Source organism: Sus scrofa, chromosome 6 (genome assembly GCF_000003025.6).
Source record: "Sus scrofa isolate TJ Tabasco breed Duroc chromosome 6, Sscrofa11.1, whole genome shotgun sequence".
Taxonomy (NCBI): Eukaryota; Metazoa; Chordata; class Mammalia; order Artiodactyla; family Suidae; genus Sus; species Sus scrofa.
Window position 1 is genome coordinate 106,050,438 of NC_010448.4, and position 20,412 is coordinate 106,070,849.

General features: G+C 36.1%; 1 protein-coding gene across 2 annotated transcripts in view; it reads left to right on the top strand.

Moving 5' to 3' along the window:
- Window positions 1-20,412, top strand: part of THOC1 (THO complex 1) — a 48,864-nt gene that overhangs the window by 11,176 nt on the left and 17,276 nt on the right. For both annotated transcript variants that reach the window (XM_021096158.1, XM_021096157.1), the window contains exons 8-11: window positions 7,940-8,022; window positions 10,236-10,309; window positions 11,910-12,018; window positions 13,253-13,384. In XM_021096158.1, the coding sequence (XP_020951817.1) occupies window positions 7,940-8,022; window positions 10,236-10,309; window positions 11,910-12,018; window positions 13,253-13,384 (398 nt within the window). The remainder of the gene's footprint in view (window positions 1-7,939; window positions 8,023-10,235; window positions 10,310-11,909; window positions 12,019-13,252; window positions 13,385-20,412) is intronic.

Below are 20,412 nucleotides of genomic sequence, written 5' to 3' on the forward strand. Positions count from 1 at the left end.
CACTGAGTGGGGCCAGGGATCGAATCCATAACCTCACGGTTACTAGTCAGGTTCATTAACTACTGAGCCACTACGAGAACTCCTACCTGTCCCAGTTTATAATACAAGTATCTCTTAAAGAAAGTCACTGATTGTTTATGTTTAAGGCTTATTAGTAATAATGAACAGTAGAATTACACTGAAATATGTAGATATGAATCATGTTTTTATTTTATTTTCTAGTGTATACCTATTTTTCTGCTTCCATTTTCTCCCTCAGTCACTACTATTTAACTACATTTACCTTTGTTCATTTATCATTTCTTACTGCGAAATATAATGGTAACATAAAAAGCACATAAAGTAAAAGTATGGTATAATTATGAAGCAAATACTTGTTTAACCACTGTCAGAAATGGAATATTGCCAGTTCTCTAGAGCCCTCCACAATCTGTTGAAACATGCCAGTCTTTGCTTTAGTCTTCCCTTCCTTAATATCAGGCTGATACATCACCTACCTCAAATGTTGTTGTAAGGAATATATGAATTAAAATATGTGAAGAGCTTACAACAGTGCATGGCTATGGTCAGACATATAGTATATGTTAGCAGTAGTTTTATTTTTGTTTTTTGTTTTGCTGCACCCATGGCACATGGCAGTTCCTGGGCCATGGCTCAAACCTGTGCCACAGCCCAACCCAAGCCACCGCAGTGACAACCAGTGTCAGATCCTTAACCCATTGTGTCACAAGATAACTCCTGGTAGTGATTTTTATGTGGCTTTCTTTTTGTCCTGCTAGATTTATGTGGGGTTTTTTTGTTTTTGTTTTTTTCCTTTCCTACTTATTTAATGCGGTCAAGATAAATTTAGATTTACCAGTGTTTTTACCACTTACATTTCTGACCTTCTGTCTGTGACTATTTTTTTTTCCCCTTTAGACTTTTCTTTAGTGAAGATTTGTGTTTTGTTTGAAAATCTTTATTTTCTCTCAAAGAATGTTTTCAAAAGATGAAAGATTGTAGGCTGGCACTGGATATAGGATTTCATTTAGTGGGAGATAATCACTACTCTGCCTTCTCTCTTATTGTTCTATAGAGAAGTCAAATGTCAGTCTGATTCCTTTGAAGATAACCTTGGGTTTTTTTTCCTGTCTGCTCGTAAGATTTTTTTCGGGGTGGGGGGTACCATTTTTTCAATTTTACTATGATGTATCTAAGCATGGGTTTGTTTTTTGTTTTTTAATCATTCTTCAGATTCGTAGGCATCTTGAATTTGTGGATTGGTTGTCTTTCATCTAATTTGTAAAATTTTAGCTCTTATATCTTCAAATATTGTGTATGCTTCTTTCTCTTTTTCTGGAACTCCAGTAAACCTCTACTGCATTCTCCTTATATCCTCTGTCTCTTAAACTTCCTACATTTTTCATCTCTGTCTCTCTTCATCACAGTCTGAATAATTTTTTTAGGACTGTTTTCCAGTTTACTAGTTCTCTTTTCAGCTGTGCATAGTCTGCTGCTAAATGAGTTCTTGATTTCAATAACTGTATTTTTCATTTCTAGAAAGTTTTTTTTAAGTCTGCTTTGTCACTTTTTAGTTTCTTCTTACATGCTTATATTTTCAAACTCTTGTTTTTTGATTTTCTAGCCAGGGTAAGCATTGTTATTTTTATTTATGTGTCAGACAATTCCAGTGCCTTATGTCTTAGTGGGTGTATCTCTTTAGAAGGGTGCTGCTATTTATCCAAGATTAACGTAATTTAGCCCAGCTGAAGGTCTGTGATTCCTTCAGTCATCAGGAAGACTTGGAGCTGGACCAACAAGTTTGGTTCATTTCTACCTGAGGACATGGCCCCATAGGTCCCAGTATAAACAATGGCTGGGGCCAATTTATTATATTCCCCACCTTTCTTGGACCCAGGGATTTACTTTATCATCCTCACTTCAGGAAGCTGCTGTAAGAGGAACTCAGTTTTGCAACTGAGTCTTCTTGTTTGGCAGATGTGCTCAAGACGAAAGTGGCTTTGAGGACTGCTAATGCATGGCTTATCATTCTTGCCTTCTTGATATTTTGCCAGAGATTCCTCACTGTGTGTCAGGTCTTTACTGGTTTTTAAGAAAACCATTTTTCTATTTCATTGCCTAAAACAGTGTTGTGAACATGATTTATGTGCTGTAAGTATTTATAGAATTAATCTAATTTATCCAAGTTTTTAGTTGTCCTTAGAGAATTAATCTAAATTAGCCTTCCATTACTGAAAACTCAAGCTTTTTATAATTTTTAATACTTTATTGAGGTGTAAATTGATAAACCATACAATTCACCATTGAAAATGTATAGTTCATTACTTTTTAGTATATTCACAGGGTTGTAAAGTCATCACTAGTCTAATTTTAGAATATTTTTACTCTTAAAAGGAACCCTATAATCATTAACTCTCTTTTTCCTCTTAGCCCCATCCTTACCCTCTCTCCCAGGCCCTAAATAACCATTAATCTACTTATTGGTCTCTATGGATTTTCATATTTTGGACCTTAAAAAATGGAATAATACAGGAGTTCCCCTTGTGGCACAGCGGAAATGAGCCCAACTAGTATCTATGAGGACTCGGGTTCAATCCCACCCTCACTCAGTGGGTCAAAGGATCTTGTGTTGCCATGAGCTGTGGTATAGGTCACACATGTGACTCAAATCCTCAGTTACTGTGGCTGTGGTGCAGGCCAGCAGCTGCAGTTCTGATTTGACCCCTAGCCTGGGTACTTCCATGTGCCATGGGTGCAGCCCTAAAAAAAAAAAAAAAAAAAATGGATTAATACACTATGTGGTCTTTCGTGACTGGCTTTTTAAACTTAGCTTAATATTTTCAAGGTTCATCTGTGTTGTAGTATATATCAGTAGTTCATTTAGTTCATTCCTTTTTATAGCTGAAGAACATTTCTATATAGCCAGACAGTATTCTCTGTATGAATATACCACATTTTGTTTATCCGTTCAGCAGTTAGTAGACATTTGGCTTATTTTTGCTTTTTGGGTATTGTGAATAATGCTGCTGTGGATATTTGTGTACAAGTTTTATGTAGATGTGTGTTTTCATTTTTCTTGGGCATATACGTAGGCTGGAATTGGTGAATCATATGGTAACTGTCTCAGTTTCTCCTAGATATATATCTAAGAGTAGAATTACTGGGTCATATGGGAACCCTGTATTTAAATTCTTGAGGGGCTACCAAACTGATTTCTGAAGAGGCTGCATCTTTTTACAGTCCTATCATTGATATAGGTGGGTTCCATTTTCCCCACATCTTGTGGTTTTTTTTTTTTTTTTTTTTTTTTTTGTGCTTTTTAGGGCCACACCCACCCCAGCATATGGAGGTTCCCAGGCTAGGGGTTGAATCAGAGCTGTAGCCTCCAGCCTACACCACAGCCACAATGCCAAATCCAAGCATTGTCTGTGACCTACACCATGGCAATGCTGGATTCTTAAGCCACTGAGCGAGGCCAGGGGTCAAACCTGCGTCCTCATGGATCCTAGTCAGATTCGTTTCCGACAACAACAGGAACTCTTTCCCCACATCCTTGTTAACACTTAGTATTTACTGTCTTTTTTACTATAGCCATCCTCGTAGGTGTAAAGCGCTATCTCATTGTTTTGGTTTGCATTTTTGTAATGATGTTCATGTAAAATGTTAAGCATCTTTTCATGTGCTTACTGATCATTTGCATATCTTCCTTAAAGAAATAGTCTATTCATATTCCTTTGCCTGTTTAAAAAATTGGGTTGCCTTTTTATTACTTAGTTGTATAAGTTCTTTTTATATTCTGGATACTAGACCCTTGTCAGATATATAATTTGCAAATATTTTCTCCCATTCTGTGGCTTGCCTTTTCACTTTCTTGGTAGTGTCATTCGCAGTACAAAAGTTTTAAATTTTGAAGTTTATTTATTTATTTATTTATTTTAATTTGGTCTTTTTGCCTTTTCCTCCTGCAGCATATGAAGGTTCCCAGGCTAGGGGTCTAATCCGGAGCTGTAGCTGCCAGCCTATGCCACAGCCACAGCCACAGCAACATGGGATCCAAGCCATGTCTGCAACCTACACCACAGCTCACAGCAATGCTGGATCCTTAACCCACTGAGCAAGGCCAGAGATTGAACCCACAACCTCATGGTTCCTAGTCGGATTCATTAACCACTGAGCCACAACGGGAACTCCTGAAGTTTAATATATACACTTCTTGTTGTTTCTGGTGCTCTTGGTGTCATACCTAAGAAACTATTGACCCAAGGTCACAAAGATTTACATCTCTGTTTTCTTCTAAGAATTTTAACTCTTACATTTAGGTGTATGATACATTTTGAGTTAATTTTTGTAATTTTTGTAATTTACAAGTTTTAAATTTGTAAATAAAATTTATAATTTTTGTTAATTTGGTGTAAGGTGGGGATCCAATTTCATCCTTTTATATGTGAATATCCAGTTTTCCCAGCAACATTTTCAACCATTTGTTGAAAAAAAACTTCTTGCCCCATCGTGAATTGGCATCTTGCCTTTTATGACTTCAAAATATCAAAATCAGTTGAACCTTAGGACCTGGGCACTAACTCTTCCCGCTATCCGTAATCTTTTTGTTCGTTATTGTCACATTGCTGCCCTTTGCTTTCACTCCACCTCAGTTTAAATTTCACTTCCTTAGAGAGACTGCCTTTAAGTGTCTAATCTAAACCTTCTACCTCCATTACCACCACCTGATTTCAAATCTCTTCTTAGTATTTAGCACCATCTGACATTTTCACTGTGTTTGTGGTGTTTACCTCGGTATTTTCTATGCCTAGAACAGTGCCATACATCTAGTTCCCATTTAAACATGTCCTGAATGAAGCTCTATGTCTTTGTGAAATGAAATGCCCCCTCTTAAGCACAGATTTGTGATTTCTTTTTCTGGGATTTACAGAAGACATAAGAACAAAGTTTGAATTCTCAGCCATTCTGTAGTCCTTCCTGGTTATCTCCAGCCTCCACTGTCATTTTTTTAAAAAACATCTTAGATCTCTTTTTTCGGTACACTCCATACTTAAATTAGCAATACATAGAGAAACCACTTTTTTATTTCTCTCATTAGCTAGTTGAAAGACTAACAATATGTTGCTGAAGGTAACTTTAAACTGTATATGTATTAATAAATTATATTTTAATTTAATAAAAGTAATACAACCTTATTTTAGAAAATTTGGAAAATTAAGGAAAAAAAAACTATTCATAATCCTATCATCCTAATATAAGCTAGGTTAGCATCTGGGAATATCTTCTTGTAGTATTTTTTCTCCTTTTTTTTTAACATTCATAGATGCTTAAGTTTTACCAGAGTATATCCCAAGACCTTCAGAAAGGCATTTACCCATTAAATTTAGTAAAGTATGACTGAAGTTTTTTGGGTTTTTTTTTTGTCTTTTGTCCTTTTAGGGCTACACCGCGGCATATGGAGGTTCCCAGGCTAGGGGTCTAATGGGAGCTGTTGCTGCCGACCTATGCCAGAGCTATAGCAACGCCAGATCCGAGCCACACCTGCGACCTACACCACAGCTCACAGCAACGCCAGATCCTTAACCCACTGAGCAAGGCCAGGGATTGAACGTGCAACCTCATGGTTCCTAGTCAGATTAGGTTCTGCTGTGCCACAATGGGAACTGCATGACTGACGTTTTTAACCTAATGAGAATTATGGCATGTGCTATGTTGAGTAGCAAATAGAGAAGAGACAAAGATACTTTAAGTAGTCAGTGCAGAATGGTCAACCAGATTCATTTACTAGCTTAATGACTTCATCTAGCATACTAGCTTTTTCTAAAAATTCTTGTTTTAAAATAACTTAAGAGTTGCAGAGATAGTACAGAGTACCTATATAACTTTACCTAATGTTACCCTCTTATATAACCATGGTACAGGTATCAAAACTAAGAAATGAACATTGGTGCAGCACTTTATTTGGAAAAATCCAAATAAGGCTGCAAACTTTATTCGGATTTTACCAGATTTTATCACTGCTTTCTTTTTTGTTTAAGGATCCAGTCCAGGATCCTGTATTTAGTTGCCACCTCAATCTCCCCAGTCTCTTCAGTCAGTGACAGTTCTGCAGCCTTTGCTTTTCTCATGAACCTGACAGTTTTGAAGAGTACTGGTCAGACATTTCATAGAATGCCCTTCAATCTGTGTTTGTATGATTTTTTTTTTCATCATTAGATTGAGGTTATAGACTTGAGGAAGAAAACCACAAAGGTGATGTGCCCTTCTCAGTGCATCATTTCAACATGGCGGTTTTTTTGTTGTTGGTTTGTTTTTTTCATCTTTAGGGCCACACTCGAGGCATTTTCTCAGGGTTAGAAAAACAGGAGCTGGAATTGTCCTTCTATCAATAAAAATCCATACTACCTCTAAAAATTTAACAAGTTCCCAGGCTAGGAGTCAAATTGGAGCTGTAGCTGCAGCCCTACACCACAACCATAGCAGCAGCAATACCAGATCAAGCTGCATCTGTGACCTACGCCATAGCTCATGGCAATGCCGGATCCTTAACCCAGTGATCAAGGCCAGGGATCGAACCTGCTTCCTCATGGATGCTAGTCAGATTCATTTCTACTGAGCCACAACGGAAATTTCCTCCACATGGTGTTGATGTGTCTTTTTACTGGGAATGTTATCCTTGATCACCATATTCCTCTACTACAAAGTTACTATTTTCCCCTTTGCAATTAATAAATATTTGAAGGGAAATATTTTGAGGCCTTGCAGATATTCTTTTCCTCCTTAGACCTTTGCCCACTAAGTTTAGTAGTGTTCCCTAGTGGTCGCCTGCAGTGATTATTATTAGGTTTTCCTGGTGATTTTCTATTTCTTTAATTAATTTTATGTTTATAAATTGGGGTTCTTAGCTAAAGAAAAGTTTTCTCAGAGTTCCCGTCATGGCGCAGTGGAATCGAGTCCGACTAGGAGCCATTGGTTGCAGGTTCGATCCCTGGCCTCACTCAGTGGGTTAAGGATCCGGTATTGCTGTGAGCTGTGGGGTAGGTTGCAGGCGTGGCTCGGCTCTGGCGCTGCCGTGGCTCTGCCTGGGAACCTCCATGTGCTGCAGCTGCGGCCCTAAAAAGACAAAAAGGCAAGAAAATAAAAAAGATTTGTCTCTTCTCCCTTGTTCACTTATTAAGTCGATCATCTATTTCAGTATTTTATATGGGTTATAATCTCATAGTATCATTATTTACTTTTTTGCTCATATTATTAGAGTTTTGCCCATTGGAGGCTCTTTCATGCTTTTCTGGCAGGAGAGGATAGCCCAGGTGCAGCTTGTGTTTTCCTTGTTCAACCCTTGGAATCAGCCACTTCTCCAAAGTGCCTTGTTTTACTTAAAAATAGTATTTAGAAGGCAAGATCTGGGCTAATTGTTACTGGAGTATCACTGCTTCAAAGCTCTCTCAATGGACAGAGCTCAGAAAGATATATGTTAACAGGTATATACATGCATCTGTATTTATTTCTGTATCTGTCTACATTTTTCTAATGACCCGACAACAGAAACAATGATACAGTGATTGATACTTAGGAGTCTAATCCAGTAGACCTGCTTATATATAACTTCTTTCCTTGACAGTGAGAAACCTCTCGTTAACTAATTTATAAATTACTACATATTGCATTCTCTAAAATTGTTCTATAGTATTCGTGAATAACAAGCATCAGGTATATCAATTATAGTGTATATAGAATTCTGCATACTCTAAAGGCACCTTAAAGAAATTAACTTTGAAAAGAATTTGAAAATCAAGTGTGATGTTACTTCTGACTAGACCTTTTGCTTAATTATGGGTTTATCATTTTATGTATTTTGGTTATATGACAACAATGTTATATTCTTAATGTAGGTGTTTGATGGATATACTTTGAAAAAAAAATTTTTTTTTTTAAATAGGTCTTAACTTGCAGAGTCAGTTTAATCTGGAAAATGTCACTGTTTTCAATACCAACGAGCAGGAAAGCACATTGGGTCAGAAGGTGAGGCTGATATGAAATCTAACAGAACATATTTTAAGTTTGTTACTGAGGTAACTCATATGAATGTGTCTTCTAATCAAAAATTTTAAAAACCTTTGTTTCGAGTTTATATAAATAATATGTATTCTGTGTTTTTTAAAAAATGCAAACAAAATAGAAATATTTAAAATAGAAAGTACACCTACCTCATAATCCAAGGCTCCAAAGGTAACCACTTTTAATATTCTCTTTCTGTCCTTATAGGACTTTGTGTTTATAGTTTTATTACAAAAATGAGGTCGTACAATATATACCGTTGTGAAATTCACTTTCTTTTAGCAACATAAAATGGTTGCATTTCTGCATCAGTACCATTTAGGTCTGTCTCAGTGTTTTAATGTCTCATGATAAGTCTTTGGATATATCACAATCCCCTGTTAGTGGGTATTTAGATAATCTCTAATAGTGAAAAATTATTGACAACATTATAATAGATAGTATTTACATATCATTGCTAAATTATGCAGGTGACTCCTGCATAAATAAATTTTGATAAGTGGAATTTCTGACTCAAAATAAATGCATATATCAGATTTTGATAACAATTGTCCAGGTCTTTCTCGGAAAAGTTGTACCCATGTATATTACCACAGTGCCACATAGAGAACACCTTCCCATTTCCCCACAGCCTCATGCCAACACAGGAAATTATCAGTTTTTAAAAATCTTTGCTTAATTGATATGTACTTGAAAGGTAAGTCATCTTTGTTTTGACTTAGATTTCCTTGGTAATTAGTTGAAGAGCTCACTGTATGTTCATTAGAATTTATTTTTTTCTGTGCTGATTAGAAACAAGGAAAAGAATTGTCTATTTATGATATTTGCCCATTTTACTGCTGAAATGTCTACTTTTATTGATGTTTAGAAACTCATTAATTCATGATACAGTTCTCAGTTTGTAGTTTTCCTTATAACTTTCTAGAGCTTACTATATAGAGCTGTTGAATTTGGGTGTAGTAATGTCAACATTTTTGGTCTTTTACTGTTTTTGGTCTTAATGTCATACTGAAAGCTTCCACCCACAGGAGTATGTACTTCCCTTGGTTTTCTTCTGGTGCTTTAATGATTTTGTTTTTTCTTCTAAATCTTTTACTCAGCAGAAATGTTGGAGACTAACTTGAATTATAATTTAATTTTTTTTTCAAATGGCAAGCCAGTTATCTCAGAATCATTTGTTAAATAGTCCATCATTTGCCCGATTTTTTTTTTTTTCAAAAGGACATCAGCAGCATTAACTTTATTTTCATTTATTTATTTAGCTTTTTAGGGCCACATCCACGGCATATGGAGGTTCCCAGGCTAGGGATCTAATCATAGCTACAGTCACCGGCCTACACCATAGCAACGCAGGATCCAAGCCGCATCTGCAACCTACACCACAGCCCACAGCAATGCCAGATCCTTAACCCACTGAGCGAGGCCAGGGATCAAACCCACAACCTTATGGTTCCCAATTGGATTCGTTTCCACTGCGCCATGACGGGAACTCCCAAGGTTAACATTATCTTTAAAGATTATGATGTATCCAGAAGATAGGCCAAAGTTGGCAAGATTTGGGACATTTATAAGAAAATTATGAAGTTTAAAACATTATTATTTAGATGTAACTAATATCTCATTGTAAATTAGAGTACTTTAATTTATTCCTTAAATTGTAATCATTATCAATTTGGAAATGATATTGACTTTAAGATTTTTCAAAATCTGTTTTTCACCTTTTTGTTTCTTTTATGCATTTCTTTGACTACCCTCTGTAAACTTGTTCTTTTGAATTTTTCAATACGGAACAGGACACCCAGCATATCCTAAAGTGTTCCCAGATAGTAAGTGTTATATGTAGGGGTGGGTGAAGATTTTCAGAGTCCAAGTTGGGGACAAAATTACTTAAATCGCTTTAAAAGTTACTTGTGGTTTTGGAGTCCTTAGTGTGCTAATGATCTTCTCACTTTTCCAAAAGGACTATGTTTCCAAATCATATTTTGCTGTAGACCCTTTGTCCCCAGAGAGAATCTGCTGACCATTTTGGAAAAGTACTGGTTTAAAACTTTGTGCTATGTCTTCATGACTATTTTATATTATTGTCATACTGCTCTTGAGTTCTCAGATCTGTCACATAGAATTCTCATCTTCCTGACAACTGCTTCATGATAGGTTGTGCTGTTTTTTAAATTTAGCACACTGAGGATAGAGAAGAAGGAATGGATGTAGAAGAAGGTGAAATGGGAGATGATGAAGCTCCAACAACTTGGTGAGTGTTTAGAAGTTCAGGTTTCTTGGTTTACAAGGATAATACCTTAATGACTTATCAAGTACCAGAGTGAGAACATAGACAAGGAGGAAGGAAATCATGCTTGTGGTTTTCTTTGATTTGTAACTTTCATGTATATTATTGAAATTTATAATTCCTGTCATTCCTGGGTTGTATCAGTTGGTTTCCAAATTGTATGCAGGCAGTTTATTGTGTAGGTAGCCTCCCTGATATTTATTTGTAGCATTTGAAAAGCCAACCACAGGAAACCTATGTGTTCCTCCCCTTCTCCCTTCCATTTCACTTTGAGGTTATGGTGCAGTATGGATCCCTAAACCTACTTTCTGTTTCCCATATAAAATGAGAGTCTTACTTGGAATGTTTGTATGGGCATGAAACTTAGCAAAGATGCCTGCTATAATCCATAGGTTCATCTTGTTTAGGTTTATTTTGAAAGAATGGAGTAAGGAAGTATTCAGTTGTGTTTATAGACAAAATTAATTTGAAGGTGATGTTGACAACTTTTGTGGCTATTTGAGTATATTAAATAGTTGATACCTCAAGCATTTTTGACATATGGTTAATACTAAAAGGCTTCGTTGGCCATTTTGAATACTACAAAAGATGTTGTTAATATAATATCTGAAATGTCTTTTAAAATGTCTTTTAAAAAATTGAGTTGCCTGGCAGTTAGGACTTGGCATTGTTGAAGCTATGGCTTAGGTTTGATCTCTGGTTGGGGAACTTCTGCGTGCCAAAGGTGCAGCCAAAAAGAAAAATTAAAAATTATAACATTTTGTAGCATAATAATTGCTTGTAAAATTAAAAGAACGTGTATTGACACTAAGATTTGTAACATAGCCAAATTAGAAGTTGAATTAGTAATACTATAATAGAGACACTAAAGAAAGGTCTTATTTTTGTGATACTAAGTTGATAATTACCTATCGTATTTGTTTAGTACTAGGTCTTCTGGTGTGTTGGTGAGGATATAATGCCTATAGCTTCTAACACAGATTCAAAGTAGCATTAGCCTGAACAACAAAGAAGTTGTTTTCTTTCTCCTTTAAGTCTGAAGACCAGCAGTTCAGGGCTGATGCAGTAGCACTCTTCAGGGAATTGGCTAAGGACCCATGTTCCTTCTAACTTTTGTTCCACTATCCCCTGCTATTTGCTCTTTTTCTGTGGTCCAGGATGGTTCATCATCACATCTACATTTTAGCGAGCCCAAAGGGAAAATGATAAAACATGGCCCAAATAAGTCACATAGGACTTCCACTCCCAACTAATTGACCAGAATTTAATCACATGGCCACACCTAGTCCAAGAGAGGTTGGGAAACATAGCATTCAATTCTGAATGTATCCAGTCAAAATTCAGCAGTTCCACCATTAAAGATACAGCAGGAATAGGGGTCTGTGAATCCCTTGAAATTATTTATGGAAATTTATGTAAGTAATTATGAATGTGTTTGCTTTTCTGGGGAAAGAAGCCATGACTTTCATCAACTTTTTAAAAGGATTTGTGATGCAGGAAAATTTAAAAGAAATGCATATTTCTAAAAGAACTTAAATGAGTCATTTAATATTTATTTTATTAGCTCCATTCCAATTGATTACAACCTGTACCGAAAATTTTGGTCACTTCAGGACTACTTTAGGAACCCTGTGCAATGCTATGAGAAAATTTCATGGAAAACCTTTCTCAAGGTAAGCTACCAATCACAGACTACTAAAAGCCCAATACTTTATTACCTAATGGCACAATCTGAACTTGACTCTTGCCAGCATACATTTCACTATATAATTCTACTTCTTACATTTTTATACCTATTTCATAATATATAGACGCTAAGTTGCAAATTAATACATAAGTAATTGATTTTGAGTATAGTTTATAAATGACTTGAAGATTTAGAGGTTGGGAAACACACCTTTAGGTTTTTTTTACATAGTATTGTCAGCATGAATTGAGGAATACATTCTACCTTTTACTTTGCATGAAATTATTTCAGCTATCCTGTTAGAACAGGAGTCTGCAAACTGGCCTTGGACCACATACAGCCTAACTACCTACTTTTTTAAACAAAGTTAGTATTGGCACACAACTACACCCATTCATTTATGTATTATCTGTGGTCGTTTTTATGCTATAATGATTGAGACCATTTGCAGCATATAGCCTAAAATATGTCTGACTCTTTACAGGAGAGTTTTGCTAACCTCCTTTTTATAGGAATTCTCTGTATTTCTTTTCCTTGGCTACTTAAAAGTCAATTTATCCTTTTTGTTGTATTCAAAATCTAAGGTTAGTAAGTAGCTTTTAAAAGTAGTGTGGTGTGGGATATTCCGTGTGGTGCAGCGGATTAAGAATCTGACGTTGCCATAGCTATGATGTGGGTTTGGCCTCGGGTTAGGTGGCTGGAAAAAAAAAAAAATTAGCATGGTGTGTATTCTTTGTTATTTTTTTAAGTTTTTATTTTATATGCAAAATCCTTTTTTATTTTAACTATCCAAATTCAGATTAAGTGGTGAATGAGAAATCCAGAATTATCCCTTAACCAGATAGGATTTGACATCATTTTTTTATTTGGTCAGTCTTTAGCACAAGAAATGCTTGAGTTTCCAGTGCTCACTAAGCAGCTATGTTACTGGTAAATTTCTGTATATTCTCAAAGCATTCCTTTCTCTGCTTGCTCCTTACACAGACTGCAAAAGAAATCACATTTCTTCAGAAACAGAGAGTTTAGTCCTACTTTTACAATAACCATGAAATCTCATGCAAAATAATTTTACTGTCATTTTTTTATCATAATTTTTCTTGTTAAGTGTGCATATACAGTTAACTGGGAACAAATTGTAGGTTATTTTGATAAAGAAAAACACTAAACAAATGATTGGGCAACAGTGCCAAATAAAACTAATTGATATTTTTACTTTGCAGTATTCTGAAGAAGTTCTAGCTGTTTTTAAGAGTTACAAATTAGATGATACTCAGGCCTCAAGGAAAAAGATGGAAGAATTAAAAACAGGAGGAGAGCATGTGTATTTTGCAAAATTTTTAACAAGTGAAAAGGTATGAATCTTTCTTTTTCATAAGCTAGTAAGAAAGGTTTTTGTTTTTCTATTTAGCTGATATCCTATTAAGTTAAATACAGTAGAAAAGTTTATTTTTACTTAAAACTGATAAATGTTAGTTTGAGAGTTCTATTTCTTATAGAAGTAAAACAGATTTGATTTCAGAAGTGAAAGGAGTTCTGCATTGTCTGTTTTGTAGATATATTTTAGAATTCATTTTAGTTACTTTCAATATATATAATTCAAACCTCAAGTTAGGATGTAATTTGCATTTATGAAAATATTTTATAATTAGTTTTCCATTTAGTTACAGATAAAGGGTTTTAAACTTCTCTATTAATCTTAAATAAATTTTGTTCAAATACAATGTTGAGGGATTATGTAAGTTTCTGGTCAAGATGGCACATTGAGTTTATGTTTCGACTCGCTCCCTTTGCTCCAAATACATAGCAATAACAGATAAAGAGAAAAAAAAGAAAACCAGCAAGGCAAAGTTAGGGTTTTAGAAACAAGATAAATATCTTCATGAATCAGAACTGCCAAGTAGTAAGTGAAAATGAAGCTTTGGTCCTGTTGGACTGTATATCCCATGCAGGTGGTGGCTCCCAGGAGTTTGGCTACGTATAAGAGACCAGATGTGTTCTTTGTGGGACCAGGAGCCAAAGCCACATTGACTGCCTGAACCAGAGAAGGGGTTAGAACTTAACCCACTTTTGAAAAGAAGCTAAGATAAATATTAGCAATCTGACAATGGCAGCAGTTTCATAGGAAGTTGTGGGTCTAGGGATGATAAAGGCACAGCTTTGTGTCCTTTGCTTGCTCTGGGACGAGGTATGTGATATCCTCAGTTTACTCATGAAACAGCTGTTCCAAAAAGTCACCATAAGGAGTTCCCTTGTGGTGCAGTGGGTTAAGGATCCTGCATGGTCACTAGAGCAGCCCAGGCTGCTACTGTGGCACAGGTTTGATCCCTGGCCTGGGAACTTCCACATACCACAGGCATAGGCATAGCCCCCCAAAAAAGTAATCATAAGACTGTCTTCCAGACTTGGGTCTAGGGACCTAGTGGAAGAAAATGCAAAAGTACTACACAGGAAAGAGTGTACATGGAAAGAAGAAGGAATAAGCAGCCATCCCCAAAACAGGAGCCTTCCGTTCAAAACTCTCTGATAAATTAAAATTCAGAAATCCAATGCTGAGACAGATCACCAACAAAATCAACTTTGGATATATGTGTATTTGTTCTAGATACACAGCCTGATCAAAACTAAAAAAAAAAAAATAGATGTATTGGTTAATCAAAGAGAAAATTGATGATTGATCATCCATTGAGAATAAGTTGTGAAACTGAAACACTTCAGCAGGAGTGAATTAAGACAGTTTAACATGACAACTACTTGGCAGTATGGAAAAGGAAAAATATGACCATTGAAACCAAAGCACAGCACACAGAATTAAACTGTAGATTGAATATAGATGACAAGAGAGCTAGTGATGAGAAGTTCATGCAGAACTTGCACAAAGAGGTGGATTTTTTTTGTTGTTGTTTTGTCGTTGTTAACCTGATTGAGAAATTCCAGCATATATCTTTTTTTTTTTTTTTTTTTTTTTTGTTCTTTTTAGGGCCACACCGGTAGCATATAGAGGTTTCAAAACTAGGGGTTGGATTAGAGCTGTAGCCGCCAGCTTACACCACAGCCACAGCAGTATAGGATCTGAGGTGCATCTGTAACCTACACTACAGCTCACAGCAATGCCAGATCCTTAACCCACTGAGCGAGGCCAGGGCTCGAACCTGCATCTTCATGGATACTAGTCAGATTCGTTTCTGCTGACCCATGATAGGAACTCCCCCAGCATATATCTAAGTAGTATTTTCAAAGAACAAAATGGAGAGAATGGTGGAGAAACTAAAGGACTAAGGGAAGTCCCAAGTTCTCAGATTAAAAGTCTGCTCCAGCTCCCAACCAAGATAAAAGAAAGAGGAATCCATACTTTGGTACATTATGCTATAACTTCAGGGATAAAGAGAAAACTTTAAAAGCCACCAAAGGGGGTGGGGGTGGGTGAAAGACAAATAAACTGGAAAGGAACAGATTTTTAACAGATATCAATAGTATCAGAGAACAGTAGAGAAATATTTCTGCTGAGAAAAATAACTGTCAATCTAGAATTTCATCCCTAGCTAAATGCAACAAATACTGTAGGTGAAATAAAAATATTTTTCATTCTAAGACCAGGAAAGTATACCACTCTTAAGGTCATTTTGAAAAACTACTAAATGCTGGTCTCTAGGAAGAAGGAAACTGAACCCATTGGAAAAGAGTAGGATACAGAAAGCAATGGTGAGCACAAAAATTGAAAAATATTTCAGGAGTTCCCGTCGTGGCACAATGGAAAGGAATCCGACTAGGAACCATGAGATTGCACGTTCAATCCCTGGCCTTGCTCAGCGGGTTAAGGATCTGATATTACAGTAAGCTGTGGTGGAGGTCACAGACATGGCTTGGATCTGAGGTGGCTGTGGCTCTGGTGTAGGCCAGCAGTTGTAGCTCACATTTGACAGATCCATAGTAATAGTGGAGTATTTTAAAGTCCTTCATCAGAGTTCCCGTCGTGGCGCAGTGGTTAACGAATCCGACTAGGAGCCATGAGGTTGCGGATTCAATCCCTGGCCTTACTCAGTGGGTTAAGGATCTGGCGTTGCCGTGAGCTGTGGTATAGGTTGCAGACTCGGCTTGGATCCCGCATTGCTATGGCTCTGGTGTAGGCCGGTGGCTACACCTCCGCTTGGACCCCTAGCCTGGGAACCTCCATATGCCATGGGAGTGGCCCTAGAAAAGTCAAAAAGACAAAAAAAATAAAGTCCCTTCATCAAAAACTGGTGGGTTGAGCAAACTAAAGATTAGTAAGTATATGGAAGATTTCTTTGAACAATAAAAATAATAAGTTTGAGTACCGAATGTATCAAGCAGATTGATCTTGGTAGATTTTAACAATAACAGTAATCTTGATGGAGTATACATGGAAACTTGTGCACAGCAAATAGAGATAATGTGTTCTTTTTGTGTACATGGGGGGTGATCAGAAAATTCGACTGTAGTAGTTCATAAAGAAAGTCTCAGCAAATTTGAAAGATTGCCTGTCATGCAAGGCACATTCTGTGGCCACAGTGCAATTAAATTGAAACTCTGAAAAGGATAGTTTAAAAGGGGGTAAATGCATGGAAACATGAAAACCATTCCCCAGGAATTAAACCACAGTGGAGATTCTAAATTTGTTATAAACATATTATAAAGCACATCGTAAGTATTTTGTGTCAGACAGGTAAGGTAAGAGGAGCTCCGTTGTGGCTCAGCAGGTTGAAAACCCAACATAGTGTTTGTAAGGATGTGGGTTCGATCCCTGGCTTCCTTGAGTGGGTTAAGGATCTGGCATTGCTGCAAGCTGTGGTGTAGGTCACAGATAGAGCTCAGATCTAGTGTGGCTGTGGCTATGGTGTAGGCCAGCAGCTGCAGCTCTGTTTGACCCTTAGCCTAGGAACTTCCGTGTACCACATGTGTGGCTGTAAAAAGGAAAGGAAAAAAAAAAAAAAAACAATGTGAGAAGAGAAAAATCTAGTGAAATAGTAATACTCTAGAAAAATTTAATTATCAAAATGGATTTACAAAGCAATTAAAAACTTGAATAAACAAATTACTATTAAGAAATACTCAGTAATCAAAATGATATCTTTCAAGTGATGTCAGGCCCAGATTTTTTATGTGTGTATTATCAGCACTTAAAGGGATAGAGGATAAGCAGGTCCTTATATGAAATTAAAGTAACTTTTAAATAAAATCCCAATAAGGACAGAACAAGAAAAAAGTGTACCTATCAACTTCACTTACAAATAGAGATTGCAAAAAATATTGTAAAAATTCACAAATCAGTTGCAGTTATTTTTTAACATAGAGACTAAATAAGATTTACCCCAAGAATGTAAATGATTTAATGTCAGAAAGATTAATGTAATACCAGATTAACAGATTCACAGAAATAAAAACTATGATCATCTCAGATGCCAAGAAAATTATTTCAATACAATATAATACTCATTACAAAAACATTAGAAATAGAAGGGAGTTTTCTCCACCTTAAGGGGATTGATTAAAAACTCCATGGCAAGCATCATATATAAGGATCAAACTTTCAAAAGTATTCCCAGGAGGAATTTTCATCATGGCACAGCAGAAACGAATCAGACTAGGAACCATGACGTTGCGGGTTCGATCCCTGGCCTTGCTCAGTGGGTTAAGGATCTGGCATTGCCGTGAGCTATGGTGTGCATTACAGGTATGGCTCAGATCCTGCATTGCTGTGGCGGTAGTGTATGCCAGCAGCTGTAGCTCCGATTCGACCCCTAGCCTGGAATCTCCATATGCCACAGGTGCAGCCCTTAAAAGCAAAAAAAAAAAAAAAAAAAAAAAAGAGTATTCCTAGTAATTTCAAGAGCAAGACACAGATATCTACCAACCATATTTCAGTTCAATAACAGAGGACCTAGCCATTTCAATAAGAGAAATTAAAAAGGGAATGAGAGTATCTGTGTTGGAGGGGAAAAGTGAACTGTCCCTATTTGAAGGCAATGTAATTGTCTATAGAAACAATCCAAGAGAACAAACTGTTAAAATTAATGAGGCTTCAGAAGTTCCTGCTGTGATGCAGTGGGTTAAGAATCCAATGGTATTGGCTCAGGTTGCTGCAGAGGCATGGGTTCAATCCCCAGCAAATACAGTGGGTTAAGAATCTGCTGTTGCCACGTCTGTAGTATAAGGTCACAGCTGCAGCTCAGATTCAGCCCCTGGCTTGAGAATTTCCATGTGCTTGCCATAAGAAAGTAAAAATAAAAAGGCTTCAGCAAGGTTACAAGAGAAACATCAATACTGTTCCTATAGTAACTATTTACAAAATGTTATTCAAAACAGCAGTGAGAACTAGTTAATACCTAGGAGTAATCTTCATAGAGAAAATTAGAAAAATGAAGAGGTAGGACTACATTTATAGATAGACCTAGTACTTACTGCTCCTCCCCAAACGTGTCCATAAATTCAGTGTATTTTGAATCAGATCCAAACAGGCTTTTTGAGGGAACATTAATAGTTGATCTTAAAGTTTTTGTAGAAAAGCAAAAAGCCAAGAGTAAGAAAAAATTTGAAGAAAGGGGAAACAATTGCCCTATCAGACATTAAGACCTATAAAGCTGTACTAGTTAAAGCATGAGTAGGTATTAGGACAGGTATAAAGAAGAAAGAAGTAGAGCAATAGAAAGCACAAACTTAGAGGAAAGTTTGATATACAAAAGAGGTTACATTACAAATTAGAAAAAGGTGGATTATTCTTAATGTTGCTTGGACAACTCATTATCCATATGGAAAAAATAGAATTCAGTCATTGCTTGGTATATGCACAAGATTCAATTCAAAAAAAAAAGTGAAACTTTTAAATATTTAGAAGAAAATATAAAATTGGAGTGGGGAAAGATTTCTTAAGGAAAAAAGCACAGATGATGTAAACCAATTATAATGGAAAAAATAAAAATCATTAAAAAAAACCACAAATCATGAGGGGAAAAGTCAATAGATTAAATATTTAAGAGTCTTGAAAAGTAAAAGATAACATAGACAAAAGTGAAAAGACAGGCCACAAACTAGAAGATATTCACCACCTTCATAACTGAGAAAGATTGGTATTCTGAACATTCCATTGACAAAAAGCCAGATAGAATACTGAATGGTGTACAGGCAATTTACAGACATAGAAACTGGAATAGCTAATAAGCTTATAAAGGATGCAGACAGTAGCCAATAAATTAAAATGATGAAATACTCACTTCACACCTACCAAATTGACAAAAATTCTAATGGTAAACATATCGGCAAAAGTGTGGAAAAAGGAGAACTTTCATATGTAGCTAGCTGGTTGAGGTATAAATTGATAATCACTTGTCAGAGCAATATCATAATAAAGAGCAAAGTTAAAACTTTTGTTCTGAGATGTGAGCCCCAGAGAATCACACATGCACAAGAAAATACATAAGACTCATTGTAACGTAGATGTTTGTGAGCTTGGAAACAACCTAAATGTTCATAAGCAGGAGACTGGGTGGATGGTTAAGTTAGGGTACATTTATATCATCGAGTTCTATAAGCACTGAAAATGGATGACGAGAGCAGGAGTCGGCACATTGCTTACTGCCTGCTTTTGTTAACACGGTTATTGGCACATATCACGTGTTGCCTGTGGCTGCTTCTGCATGGCAGCAGCAGAAAGGGGCAGTCGTGATGAAGACTGCACAACCACAGAGCCTCAGAGGATTTACTGCCTGACTCTTGACATAAATTTGCCAACCCCTAAACTGGAGCTCCATGTATTAAGATAGGTAAATTTCAAACATAATGTATGAAAAATAATTTATTGCAGAATAATATGCATAGTAGAGTTTGTAAAAATGCAGGATGCTTTGATACATTATTTATAGATGCCTCCGTATATATGATAGTATAAAGTATGCATTAAGAGTCCCCAGTACCAAATACATGGTAGTGCTTACCATAGTGGAGGGAGGTTTGAGGGGCTTTTAACAGTTTCCACAGTACTGTTTTTTTAACAAATGTGGAACAAGTTAAAATGTGAGGATTTGCTATGTAACAGGATCATGATACAAAGAAATTTTGTATTACTTAACTGTACCTTTTTGAACTTTAAAAAATACTTCATAATTTGAAACTTGGATAATTTGATCTGATATGTTAACAATGAAAAATTAGAATTTAATGAACACACTTAATATTTTGGTTTTTTTGTAAGTATTCTGTGTTTAAGTAATAGAAGTGGAAGATTTCATACTTCGGTTTAATTTTACCAGCAAAATTGCTTTTTTAAAATTTTTTCTATGAAAAGTTTCAAATGTGTAGAAAGGAGTATTGTTTACATGTATAATTTAGTGACAGAAAGGCACATAAGGATAAGAAAAGCAACCTGATC